At 45.3% G+C, this 14,579-nt stretch overlaps 1 protein-coding gene across 1 annotated transcript in view; it reads left to right on the forward strand.

Annotated features, from left to right (window-relative positions):
* The window catches only part of DCPS (decapping enzyme, scavenger), a 92,896-nt gene extending 78,766 nt beyond the window's left edge, over window positions 1–14,130 (forward strand). Inside the window, exon 6 of the mRNA XM_061593127.1 lies at window positions 13,698–14,130. Within this exon, the coding sequence (XP_061449111.1) occupies window positions 13,698–13,964 (267 nt within the window). The 3' untranslated portion in view covers window positions 13,965–14,130. The remainder of the gene's footprint in view (window positions 1–13,697) is intronic.
* The last annotated feature ends 449 nt before the right edge of the window (window positions 14,131–14,579 follow it).

Raw genomic sequence — 14,579 nt, forward strand, 5'->3', positions numbered from 1 at the left:
CCTTATCTCAAAAAGGATATTATAGAGTTGGAAAAGGTTCAGAAGAGGGCAATCAGAATGATCAAGGGGATGGAGCGTGTTATGACATGTGCTCTTGGGAACCTGAGTGTGTGAATTTGCCACCCTCATGTCCCATGAAACACACCTCCTTGAGAGGAGGGGATCTTTTGCTAGGGATAAAACAAGCGCTTTGCCCTGAATTGTGCCTAAATGGTGTTTATATTTAACCCAAGAAATGCAGGTCGAAACCAAAATAAAGCAAAGCTTGATTTTATTGAGAGAAAGAGTAGGAAAGCATTACAGAATTACTTGGGTGCGTAATATCCTAACAGCGGCATCACTAAGGGGGTAGGGGTGGTGCGGGCCGCACCCGGGTGACACCATGAGGGGGGGTGACACCCAGAGCTGCCCCTAGGCAAGGCACCAGGAAGTGGGGCAGGCGAAGAGCTGCCCTGCCAGCGCTAACACGTGAGGCGTGGGGGAAAAGCAGGGAAGGGCGGCGCCGCCGCCGCACCAGCTGGATCTCCCGTGGGGCAGGGCCTCGAGCGGCATTGCAGCTGTTACCAGACAGGCTAGGCTAGAGCCTGAGGCTGCTGCACTACCACCACCAGGGGTGACTGTTTTGTGCGCCACATGGAAGGGAAAGGTGGGTTTCGGAGCCGGCCCATGGACACATGGGGCGTTTTGGAGAGCTGAGCTGAGCGCGCTTCCAACTCTGCCTGGGCGACACGGGGAGTGCCCTCTGCACCCGCAGCCCTGGCCGGTCTTTGTGCAAGACCTTCCCTTCAGCCCTCTCCACCCCAGTCTGTAGAGAGGGCCGGCAGCATCGCTTTGCCTGCCCTGCTTTCTGACGCCCTCCTGAACCTGCCAGCCTGCGTCTCTTTGCGTGCCACGGCGCGATCCTGTGCCCAGTAGCCATAAACTCCGGGGCGTCCAAGAAGGGAGGGAGGCTTGCTCCCAATTAATTGAAGGTAGGACCAGGATGTGATGGATTTTTAGAGTCCTTTTTACTACATAAAGTGCTCCTGGATGTAGAAAGCTAACTTCGCTATTAGCAGGCTGCTTTTAGGGTTTTTTCCTGTGCATACACGCACGCACAGTTTTTAAAAAGGGGGTTATCCTATTTCCCCCCCATAACTCATCTAAGTTCTCAAGTATAACTGGAATGTATTGCCACCCTAGGGTTCTTTGGGAGGAAGGAGGAGGATATAAATTTAATAAATAATATTTTCGTTTTAAAAATGAGGCTAATTTTGCTGCGATTGCTTTCCCATTTATCTCACGTGTATGTATATGATTATGATTCCTTGCCTAATGCAAAATACCTCTAGGCAACTTTCAATCAAAATATACAGTACCGCGAATACAAATGTTTAATGTGCATAAACTTCATAAACCAAACTGCAACTGCAAGACCCCGCTGAGTAGAAGTCCAAATAAACACAAACTCCCTGTTCAGAAACAGCAACCTCGATCAACGATATGAAAACCAACGGTAGAGAAATTAACAGTAGTTAACTCCCGGACGCTAAAAAGTGTTTCTGTTGTAAATATGGTTAGACTGCTAAGATTATTTCAAATGGGTGTGGGGAGGGAAGTATTGTAAAGTGGGTACCAGGCAGAGCATTAAAAGGGGGGGGGGCTTTGTATTAGTCACCAGTCAGATGGCAAAAGCAGACTTTCTTGCTCGCTTCCATACATGTTTATATGAGCAAACTGGTTATTCTTCTCTAAGCTGGTGAGTTTTGGGGGCTCATTTATGCTGTTTACATAGAAACAGTTTATCTTGATGTGTGGTGTGGTTGACTGTTTGGGCTTGCAAATTTCCCTGGAGCTGGCAATAGCTATTGGGGACTGGGTTTGCTGGTATGGCAGTTCAGCCTACCATGGGAGAGATCCTGCAAAGATAGGTGACACATGTCACAGCACTGGTGTGAAAAAGCTGTTCTGCGCAGCAAGGGGCCATTCTCCATGGCCTCCATGTGGGAATGCGTGAACTGCTCTTGAGGGCAGGTTCTACCCTAGTCACATTTGGGCACTGGAGGCCTCTTCCCAGGTGAAGTTGCCACACCTGGGTGGTGTTCTGCACTTAACCTTTTCGTACATAGATCAAGAATGCCAAGGTTAGGAGGTGGCATGCAGTTATTTTAAAAATGCCAAGTGTTGCCTCTTTTGTACAGGATAATATTTGTGTTTCATAGGGTGAACTCAAGGGTCTTGTGGACATCTTGGCATTTCAAAGTAATGCTCAAATGTGGTCCCCCCCCCCGCATGCTTTTTGGAAGCTCAGCTTAGAAAATAAAACTTATCTCCAGGAGTTAAGTTAACCAGATAACTTGAACCAAAATGGGGTTAGCCAAGCAATCGTAACAAGCGACTCCCTTACAAGGAAAGGTTGCAGCATTTTGGGCTTTTTAGTTTAGAGAAAAGGCGGGTCAGAGGAGACATGATAGAAGTGTATAAAATTATGGATGGCATTGAGAAAGTGGATAGAGAAAAGTTCTTCTCCCTCTCTCATAATACTAGAACTCGTGGACATTCAAAGAAGCTGAATGCTGGAAGATTCGGGACAGACAAAAGGAAGTACTTCTTTACTCAGCGCATAGTTAAACTATGGAATTTGCTCCCACAAGTTGCAGTAATGGCCACCAGCTTGGATGGCTTTAAAAGAAAATTAGACAAATTCATGGGGGACAGGGCTATCAATGGCTACTAGCCATGATGGCTGTGCTGTGCCACCCTAGTCAGAGGCAGCATGCTTCTGAAAACCAGTTGCCGGAAGCCTCAGGAGGGGAGAGTGTTCTTGCACTCGGGTCCTGCTTGCGGGCTTCCCCCAGGCACCTGGTTGGCCACTGTGAGAACAGGATGATGGACTAGATGGGCCACTGGCCTGATCCAGCAGGCTCTTCTTATGTTCTTATGCAGACAGTCAGTTATTTCTTCAGGAATGGGACACACTCGCTACCCGTTGTTTCTGTGATGTTTAAATGAACTTGTTTAACGAAACAATGCCGGTAAACTGAATGAGTTTGTTGTTAAGTAACACAGTGTATTCCATTGGTTCATACTGTGTGGACTTAATTAGTTTTTGCTTCTGTTTTTAGGATTTATGAACAACTCCTATATCTGCAATTTGTTTTTTGCGTGTAACTATGTATGTATATTAATAAATCATACTAAGAATTCAATGTGTAATCTAAGTGCAATAAAAAGGCATGATAAAAACGATCAGTAATAATAATTGAAAATACATGTTATGCATTACTCATATTTTAAGGGAAGAATAGGAAGCATTGGCATATACTTAATCTGAGGGGGGCGTTGGGCACAAAAAGATTTTGCAAAGGGGCATTGGGTCGAAAAAGGTTGGGTAACGCTGCTCTAGATCATACTGTGGTTAAAGAGAGAGCAGCAGCGGCTAGTTCAGAAGCTGGCAACCCTGGTGGCAATTAAATTTTAAAAGTGCCATGGGGACCTAGTGCTGGTGAGATAGCATTAGTAAAAAGAGATCCAGCTTCTCTTCCTCCTCCTATTTGCCCACACTACTTGTGTGATTTCCCCACACATGTATACTTTTAAAAATGTTTTTATTATGCTACTTTTAAAAGCCAAGCAATTAACTGCTGTACTACTTTGAGCACATCAGAGTATTCATGTAGACCAGGTGTGGGGAACCATTGGCCTTCCAGATGTTGCTGAACTACAACTCCCACCATTCCTGGCCATTGGCTGTACTTGCTGGGACTGCTGGGAGCTATGGTTCAGCAGCATATGGAGGGCCAAATGTTCCCCATACCTGATACAGACCTTAAAAAAGAAAAAGGAGTGAACAGCTGCATGCTACTTTGTCCCTAACTCAGTGGTTGTTGTTGTTATGTGCCTTCAAATTGATTACAACTTATGGCGACCCTATGAATCAGCGACCTCCAATAGCAGCTGTCATGAACCACCCTGTTCAGGTCTTGTAAGTTCAGGTCTGTGGCTTCCTTTATGGAATCAATCCATCTCTTGTTTGGCCTTCCTCTTTTTCTACTCCTTTCTGTTTTTCTCAGCATTATTCTCTTTTCTAGTGAATCATGTCTTCTCATGATGTGTCCAAAGTGTGATAACCTCAGTTTCATCATTTTAGCTTCTAGTGACAGTTCTGGTTTAATTTGTTCTAACACCCAAGTATTTGGCTTTTTTGCAGTCCATGGTATGCGCAAAGCTCTCCTCCAAGAGCATATTTCAAATGAGTTGATTTTTCTCTTATCCGCCTTTTTCACTGTCCAACTTTCACAACCATACATAGAGATTGGAAATACCTTTGTCTGAATGAGCCTGACTTCAGTGTTCAGTGAGACATCTTAGCAGTTGAGGACCTTTTCTAGTTCTCTCATAGCTGCCCTAACTCAGTAGTAGAGCACCTCTTTTGCATGCAAAAGGTCCCAGGTTCAATCCCTGACATCTTCAGGGAGGGCTGGGAGAGACCTCTGAGTCTGAACCCTTGAGAGCTGCCAGTCAGTGTAGACAATATTGAGCTGGATGGATCAATAGAAAGCAGCTTTCTGTGTTACCTCTCCGCCCCACCCTCCACAGCAATGCTCTGTCATTTGGGGAATCTTTCTTTCTAAAAATACTTTTTTGCTTTCGCTTTTGAAAGTCACTCCTCCCCCCTTCAGTGCTAGAAAACATCTCCCCATCACCCTCCGCATTTTGGGGTTATAACTGTGAACCAGATTACAGCTGATGTCCCCCCACCCCCACTGCCCCTCCACGCACATCTGTGTTGCACACATCCACACTACCGGCAATGGAAGCAAAAGGAAATTTGGGCGTGGGGGTTGGCATCTGAAGGCTGCTCCGTTCCTCTTTAGCTGTTTACTCATTTCCTAAGAAGTTTTTGAGGCAATTGCCCATGTCAGCATCTGAGCAGTTTGTCCAGAGTCTGAGCTGGTGAGCTTTGGCTGGCAAGAAGAATTCATGCGTTCTCATTTTAATTTAATGTGGAGGGTTTTTTTTTTAAAAAAAATTGAATATGCCAAACCCAGCAGCTTATAAACCATAGTGAGGGCTTACAGCTTCTCTTGCCTGCAGACTGCGCCTCTCCCCTTCCCTTCCTCTCTGCCACTACCGCTTAGTCTTCTGGGGACAATTATTTTCCCTAGCGATGAATTGTCTGCTGCTAGGCCCAAACTGACAAAATAAAATGTCTCTCTCTGGGGCCAGATGTTGCACAGAGCGTTTCAGGATTGAGTGGCAGCGTGCCCAGCAGCTGGCACTCACGTGAAAATTGTGGAGGAATTAGCTTAGAGGTCTGCGGTTGCAATCCTGTGCACATTTAGCTCAGGAGTAAGCCCCATTGAAATAAATGAGAGGTACCCTGGAATGCGGCTAGAGCTGAGCTGCATAGATCGGCTTTGCCAAAACCTTCACTTCATTGCCTGGCTAGAGTGTAAATGACTGGGTGGAAAAAAGAGGACAGGGCCCCTGCCCATTTAATTTAAATTATTTATTTATTTATTTATTTTGTTAAATTTTTATACCGCCCCACTAGCATAGCTCTCTGGGCGTTGTACAACAAAGAAATACAAATATATACAATAAAATCCCATAATAAAATACAACGAAAATATAAGAGAGTAAGAAAACTAAAAACAGTTACAGCACATGTTAAAACTAGATTAAGTTAGATTAAAATGCCTTAGAAAAGAGGAAGGTTTTGACTTGGTGCCGAAAAGATAGTAACGTCGGCGCCAAGCGCACCTCATCGGGAAGACTATTCCACAGTTCGGGGGCCACCACTGAGAAGGCCCTAGTTCTTGTTACCACCCTCCCTTCCACACAACTGTTAACGATGCAGGAGTCCTGTCTTCTTTTTCTACCTGGCCTTCCCTGTTGGCTTGCGCCTTTCAAGGTGAGGCAGCTGCTGTCCTTATAACAACTATATGTGCTTTGGACATGAGAGGATGAGGCACTTGTTCATCTCTGAGCTACTTCAGAAGCCAAATGCTTTCTTGGCTAACTTGTGTACTTTTGCAACATTTCATTGATGCGGACTGCAGCTTATTTCCATGACCATAGAGGATGTTCAGTGATGGTTGGTAAGTGCATTGTGTTCTTCTGAAACCGTCAGCCAAATATATGTCTCTCCTTGGCCTTTGAGGTCAACTGACAGTGTACCCTTACAAGAAACTTACAGGGTACCCTTATTTCACAGAGGCTAATCTGCCTGGTTTGCTAAGGGCAGTGGTGATGAAGGGGGCGAGGTGCTGAAGACTGGTTGCTGGAAACCTTGCTTTGAGATACCCCCTCCCTTCACCCCCTGACCACAAGCCGCTCCTAAGTCCAAATGAAATCCCAGGGATTCAGACACTTAACTGTGCAATTAAGCCTCACTAATTTCAGTGGCATGCAAGCATGCTTACCTTCTCTAGGTTGCACCTGTAGACATGTTTCTAAAAGACTCTGAAGCAATTTTCATGGCCAAAAATAGAAGCTTTAATATGCATGCATCCCCTTCTAGTCCTACGTGCAAGTGGGGAAGCATACCTTATTCCTTTCTATTCAGCCAGGTATAGCAGAGACCACACAACTGAAAATTTTATGAGTTTTTCACTTCTTTTACTTGTCTTTTTAATATCCTATCCATTAGGATTTTTTTGCCATCACATAGTCAAAGCCAGACTTCTCTGTGTAACCATAACAGGAGGCAACTCGAAACCAGAACAGCCAAAAATAGTCTTTATTTCATTTCTCTCTTTTTTACCTACCCATACCCGCTGAACATGTTGCACTCTATTTTGGGTAGCAGAGAGTGTGCTGTTTGGAGAATAGGGAATCCACTGCAGTGTTGATCCCATACCAGGAGTGGAGTGGATTTCAAGATGCTCAACACACGCACAAACACTCTCTAATTTGGTTGCCTTTTAACAACTTGCCTGTATCTTTATTTGGGTTCCATTGGCCTTCTCCCAGAGTCATGGCATACTTGGGCTAAATGACCCAAGAAGAAAAACATCCATGTTACTGTGTTAAAGCAACAGCAATGTCAATTCTGTGACACCTTAAACATTAATTGTGGCATATACTTTTGTGGGATATAACCCACTTCATCAGATGCATCCTGCTACCAGATCTCCCTGTGTGTCAGTACCCATGCACGCATGAACCTATTTCTTATATGTGTGTTCATGGGACTATTCACTTGGGGATCTTCACTGGAGAAAATTGCAGGCTGCATAGGTTATTGCAATGGATCTGATTACTTTAACGTGGCTTTTGCCGTTTGAAATGCCAGAACAGAAAGATAAAATAACAAGCTTGTTAGTTTTTACAACAGGGATGGGGACTCTCCAGTCCACGGGCCAAATTTGGTCCACCAGGCTCCCATTTAGCTCACAAGGCCGTTTCCCCCCAAAATCACCCATCTGCCACACATTGATGTCGTATGTGTTGTCAGGCATGAGGCAGGTAGAGACGCGACTGGAAAGCAGCATTGAACTCCTCACTGCTTTCCTCCTTCCCCACTGCCCTTTGTGGGTTGGAGACTAGCTGCCAATGCTTTTTACTTTTACACGGAAATTAATCTCATTAAGGAGTATGACCCAATGAGATTAATTTCTGTGTAAACGTAGAAAGGATTGGCTGCAAGTGTGCAGAGGGCTAAAGCCTTACAGCATACCATTATTTATCTTTCTATCCCATTGGCCTATTTGTTATCACCTTTGCTTTTGTCTTAGGCAGAAAACTACCCCCTTTATGTGTCTGTTCATATCATCTCACTGGGAAGCTACATTTTTATTTATATACCCCTTGGCATATACCGATTTCCTCTTTTGTCTCACATAGTGATTGTTTCAAGACCTCTATCCCGACCACCCACACCAAAAAATGATTTCTATTTAGAACCGCTACTGAAAGATGGTGGTCATGGTTAACAGGCTGTAGAGCAGAAATGACACATTTCCTCTTGGGCTTATTCTGGGAAATAAGCTGGAATTGGGATCTTCAGCTGGAGCCAAGTTTGCTGTTCCCCAGAACCAAAGGAATTGTTCTTGAAGAGTTTACTTTTGGAATGTATTGCTCTACACTCTCTTTCTCTCTGTCTCCTGCTTCTTTTCAAAGGTGTAGCTTAGGCCACATTCACACCATACATTTATTCTATTGTTATTTCACTTTAAACAGACATGGCTTCCCCCAAAGAATCCTGGGAAGTGTAGTTTGTGAAGGGTGCTGAGAGTTGTTTTAGGGACCCTATTCCTCTCACAAAGCTACAATTGCCAGAGTGGCTTAACAGTCAGTCCTTCTTCCCTGGGAATTGTAGCTCTTTGAGGGCAATAGGGGTCTCCTAACAACTCTCAGCACTCTTCACAAACTACACTTCCCAGGATTCTTTGGGAGAAGCCATGATTGTTTCAAGTGGTGTGATAGCGCTTTAAATGTGTGATGCAAATGTGGTCATAGTTTGGCTCTGGATTTGGCTGGTGAAACTTTTCTGAGTTCATCAGCATTAATATTGTAACTGAATCCAAAATGGAGTTAGTATAGTTCAGGGGGGAGGGGGGAGACTATAGAGCAGAGACATGAGTTAAGATCCCACCTGTGCCTTGAAAAAAGTGGGCTTGAGCAAATCACCAGTCTCTTGGTCTGTGCTCCTCATCAGGGACCTGGGTCAATAAACTGTCATCCATTTATTATAGAGTTCAATCACATTTTTGTAGTAATAGGGGAAGGGCTACTGTAAAGGTAGGAGATCAACAATTCCACCAGCTCAAAGTGTTTCCTTATGGTGTGGGCTGTGAGCATTAACAATCCTCAGTTCTCATGGCCCTGCAGAAGACAGCAGAATGCAGACCACCGGAGAGAAGTAGAATAAAAGAAATGATACTCACACAACTCCTTAGCCACAGTCAGTCCCTCTTCCCAGGGAACCCTGGAAATTTTAGCTCAGTGAGGGGAATTGGGGGTCTCCTAGCAATTTTCAGCATCCTTCACAAACTGCACTTCCCAGGATTCTTTGGGGGAAGCCATGACTGTTTAAAGTGGAATAAATGTATGGTGTGAATGTGGCCTAAGATGACTCCATGCTCGACCATGTTGCTTCAAATCAAATTTTCTTTGAAGCTGGCTAACACTTTGCTACCCCCACTTGGAGGAAGACAAAAATGGCTTCACTTGATGACCGTTACTAAGCAGTGAGCTATTTGTGTTTACTGTTCCATTGCTCCACCCACAACTGTTCTCAGCAAGTGACTCATGAATGGGAGTAATGTGAATTGATCCCTATCTTGAAATACAGTAGGGTTTACTTCCAAGTGAAACATGGTTAGGAAGTAAAACCAAATGCAGGTGGGTGTTTCCTGCATTGTTGCCCTCCCTGAAGAATTCAGAATAGAACTGCATCCTTGCACACAAGAGATGAAGTTTGAGACTGAGCCAAGGATCGCTGCATTCCCAAGCAAAATAAGAGCCCTGGTATTTCTGAAGGGCCCTGACAAGTTCAGTGCTGCTGTTTATAGCTCTGATTACACCATCCGGTAATAGAAGCCTATAACCCGCCAAACTCTCCCGAGTGATAAAGCTGGCGCGGAAAGAAATAAAAGCCAAGCAAGGGTCCCCGTTTAGGGAAAGATGCCAGCAATTTATCTTTTCCACCCACCACACTCACCCACCACACCCAGCAGGCCTTGTTATTGAGGTAGCTAAAGGAAAATGAGAGTTAAAACATATGAGCAGAACAGAAGGAGCCCCGTGTGACACGTCTGTTGCTGGGCTGTTCTGCTTCCTTCTGCCGCCAGGTACCATCGAGACAACGAGCGGGAGCGCTTGTGTGTGAACGTTCCCCTCGCAGAAAATGCATCATACACTTGCAAAATTAGGTCAGGGAAAAGCATCGAAATCAGGAGTGGGGAACCTGTGGCTCTCCCAGTGTTGTGGGACTCCAGCTTTCAGACATTGTGGCTGGTGGTGAGGGATGTCTGGGAGGGCCACGGGTGTCTCAGCGCTGCTCTAGATTAATCTTGCCCCTGGCATTTATTTCACCGTTTGTTTGCCACCTTTCAGGATGATCCCTCCCAAGGCAGCTCACAACACATTAAAACCACAAAATTCATTGCAAGCAAAACAACAGTAATGCACAAACACAGAAAAGCGAAATGTTACCCAGCAGCAGTTAAAACAACATCAATTTTGTGTTTGTACGAATAATTTAGGGATGTTCTTTTTGCAAAGCTGATCCACACAGTTCAATCCATCCATGTTTACTTCACAGTTAGTTTCACTTATTTCAATGGGGCTTACTCCCAAGTAATTTCCCTCTTCTACCCAAAGGTGCAGGAGCCCTTTTTTTTTCACCTGTCCATCTTCCTAAGGAGATGGTTGCATAAATCTGGGGCCATCACCAAAAGAACCCTGTCTCTACTTCCCACCAGCATTTTTCAGCCCAGCATTTTTACTATTGTTCAGTAGGCTAGTTTCTAACACGTTCAGCACACCCCTTTCTAGTCTCCATCCAGGGAAGCAAGCGGCATTTTCAGAGTTCAAGGACACATTCCAGCCAGGCAAAAACACTCAGTGTGCAAAGCTGGGCCAGTGAGGGGGTGTGGCCTGGAAGAGGTGTGGCCTGGGGAGAGTTCCAAGGGAAAGGAAGAGAGGCCTGAAGGGCCACATTTGGCTCCCAAGCCTGAGATCCCCCAGCCCTGTGGATCTATAACCAGAGCCTCACAGGCCTTGTGAGATATTAGGCCCTGGCCAGGTTCATACTGGTTGGGCATGAAACAGGCTAGTTTGGTGCATATGGAGCATATTTTGCAAGGGAGCGATGTTCAGACATTTGCTTCCCCACTACTCTTTTAGCTCTAAAATGGCTCTTAATAACAAGTTTACATGTTGCATATGTGATCCAACTACTTTCCTATCCCTTTTCTGCAGTGGCCACCTAAGTGCTCCCTGGAAGCCCACAAGCAGGAACTTGTTTCTGCTGTGGACTTCAAACTGGAAAGTCCTTTGTCTGTTCTGAAGCAGTTACAAAAAATAACTGCAAGTAGCCATAATCAAAAACCTTAGTACCAGGACTTGGGAGGATGCCACTCAATTTCAGGCTCTTCCACCGTGTATGTCTAGGATTAGGTTGTAGGTTGTCACAGAACTAAGTAGAAGAAGTTTAGCCTGGAATGTCTAGGGTCAATATCTCTTCGCTAATATCACTTGTTATTCATGAATATTGCTTATTAGTGAATATCACTTATGGGCTTTGGAAAATGAGAAAAACTTTTTCTTAGTGGTACAGTTGAGTTTCACTTTAGGTATGAAACCTCTGAACATAACATATCCTATGTGGCCATCCTAGAGAATAATGGGAGAAATTTGAGGTGGGGGAGAAAGTTAAGAAATTTTGTTTTTATACCCACTGCCTGAAATAAGTGTGTTTGAAATCTCCAGCTGGAAAAAGAATAATTAAGACAACAATTGCTGGGCTATAAGTTCTGCACTTTGTCTCCATGCAGTGGCTATGCAGTGGCTACTCCTGCATCATAGGGAAAACTTAATAGTATCTTTGAAATAATATCTTTTCCTGAGCTTTGTGAAGTAGGACATGGTTGTGAGCGCCTTGAGCATAGATTACTATGGAAAGGCGGCATACAAATAAACAGTGATGATGATGATGATCTATTATCTCAAAGTAATAGTTCATGAAAATGCTTCAGCTTCTGATTTGCTTACATGATTCAGAGGTCACTGCAAGGTTGTAGATCATAGGTGGGAACCTCAAGCCTTGGGGACAAACACAGCCCTCCAGGTCTCTTTATCTGGCCCTTAGGACTCTTACTAAGCTACATCTCTGACCAGTCCTGCTCTGTGCCTTTCTTAAGTGTTTTTGCCAGGCTGCAATGCGTCCTTGAACTTTTGCCTGAATGAAGGAAGGAGATGATTTGGGGGGGGGATACTAAATTGCTGGCATTGGATCACACACACAGGTTATGCAGAGCTGAGACTAACCTTGACTGAAATTTAGCAGCCTTTCCCAACCTTTGGGTCCCCAGATGTTGCTGGACTGCAATCCCCATCATTCCTGACAGTTGGCCATGGTGGCTGGGGCTGATGGGAAATGTAGTCAAACAACATCTGGTGGCCCACTAGTTGGGAAACGCTGATTTAGAGCATATCCCCATCACCAGTACCCTCTTGTTTACTTGTCTGCATTCTGCTTGCAGCTCAGATCCTCAGTAAGCTTCTGTAGAATTTTTATAAGCGAGTGTGTTTGCTCACCAGGGTTCATTCTTATAGTTTTGTTTTTAAATTAATACATGCAGTACATGGTATGTTTTGAACATTTAAAGTCCTGCACTGCTTAAGTTCTTTTGTAGCTGTATTCCTAAGGACTGGCTGATTGGTTTGGGGGCAAAGTTTTGTGGAGTGAAAAATGCAGTCAGCCTGTTTCTCACCATCTTTTCCTCTCTAGTTTCTAATCCACAGATGGGGAACCTGTGGCTCTCTCCAGAGGTTGTCGGACTACAACTCCATCCCTGACCATTGACTATGCATCTGATGGGAGCTGGAGGCCAGCAACCTCTGGAGAGAGCCACAGGCTCCTCATCCTGGTTCTAATCAGTCTAAGATACCAGTTGCTGCAAGCCACAGGAGGGGAGAACACTCAGGTCCTGCTTGTGGGCTTCCCAAAGGCATCTGGTTGGCCACTGTGGCAACAGAACGCTGGACTACATGGGCCCTTGGCCTGATCCATCAGGGCTCTTTTTATATGTGTATGTAGACCTTTCCTCCCCTTGCTTCACTAGGTCATGGGTGGAGAACCATTTTCAACCCACGGCCGTATTCCCTTGTGGCCAACCTTCCGGGGGCTGCATACCAACAGTGGGCTGGGCCTGATCAATGGATGCGACTCTTACCTTTGGACAGCAAGTCCAGCCACACAAAAGTCAGAGGTTCAAACACTTGCACACGCCATAGCTCTCTCCATCCTCCTTCCAGACAAGCAAGTGGCATGATTACAGTTCAAGGACACATTCCAGCCAGGCAAAAGCACTCAAGGAAAGTGTGACCTGGGGGAAGAGGTGTGGTCTGAGGTCCCTTCCCCTCACCCTAGGTATTAAGGTTAGCCAGGCTATGGTCTGAAGGCACATGAGGCCACCACCTTGCTGAAGCTAAGCAGGTCTGGATCTGGTCAGTGTTTGGATGGGAGAAGACCACTTGGGAACCACATGTATGCCACCTTGGGTTTCTATGATGAAAGAAAGGTGAGGTATAAATGTAATAAATAAATAAAAATAAATTATCCTTGGAGGCTCTTCTTCAGGTCCTCTCCCCACCCTGGCCTTTGGAGGGGAGATGGGGGGTGACTGGAGACAGGGCCTTCTGTGTTGTGGTGCCCCGATTGTTCGCCCGATGCCAAGCTAGATAACCCTAAGTTATCACTGCCAGGTGAATATCTTCTTATTTGCCCGGGCCTTTTAAATCTATAGATTTCCTGGAGTCCATATCTTTACTGAGACTGTCTTTGTTCCTGCTGCTTATGAATGACTGCTTCTTCTAGGGGTTTTCTTCACTGATATAATAGCCACTCTCAAAAGTATTTAGACTGAAGACTAGGGTACAAAATGCAAATAAACATCTCATAATTTGACATGATTTGTTGCAAAAAAGGTTGCCCGCTGCTGGCTTAAAGCATTCACGTACTTCTCTGGGTATTTTCCCCCTAGGAAGCCATAGTGAAGCGCTTTCGCATTGCCGGAGCCCAGCTGCGAGTCTACCTGCATTACCAGCCGTCCTACTACCACCTCCACGTTCATTTCACTGCCCTGAGCTACGATGCACCTGGATGCTCTGTGGAGCGAGCCCACCTTCTCTCCGATGTGATTGATAACCTCGAGTTCGATGCCCAGTACTATCAGAAGCGCACCTTGACCTTTGCCCTCCGGGCAGATGAACCCCTGCTGAAGAAATTCCAGGATGCTGGCCGTGTCTAAACTCTCAGAAGACAGTTGAGCCAAGTGTACATATATCCCATAGGGAGCATTTCGTATTGTCTTTAAGACATTTTGTTTATGGTTTTATAAGACTACCGGTTATATTTTGTGTTGCCATTGAAACATTTCCCCCCGTTATCAATAAATGGGTATGTTCTGATTCGAATGCATTGTTTGTTTGTTTTCCTTTTTTGGAGCAAATTTTAGTACCTCTACTTAAAGTACCCTTCCCCAGCCTGGTGCCTTCCTGATGTTTCGGACCATGGTTTCCATCACCTCCAGCCAGTGTGGGCCCAATGGTCAGGAATGATGGGAATTGTAGTCCAACAGCATCTTGAAGGCACCAGGTTGGAGAAGACTGAGTTAAAGGATCAACAGTAGCTGGGCTGGAGAAGCCCTCTGCCTGAGACCCTAAAGCAGGGGTGGGCAGCCTTTTGTCAGGTCAACTTTGACATGTGGGTGGGGGAACCCACCTGTCAGTCACATGAGGTCATATGATTGACTGGTGGGTTGTCCCACTCAGCTGCCAAAATTCCTTGCACAAGGTTCCCAAGCTTGGGAGCTGGAGCTCAAGGGGCGTTGCCAGCCTTATGCTTTGCAAGCTTTGCTGTGCTT

Source organism: Rhineura floridana, chromosome 12 (assembly GCF_030035675.1).
Source record: "Rhineura floridana isolate rRhiFlo1 chromosome 12, rRhiFlo1.hap2, whole genome shotgun sequence".
NCBI lineage: Eukaryota > Metazoa > Chordata > Lepidosauria > Squamata > Rhineuridae > Rhineura > Rhineura floridana.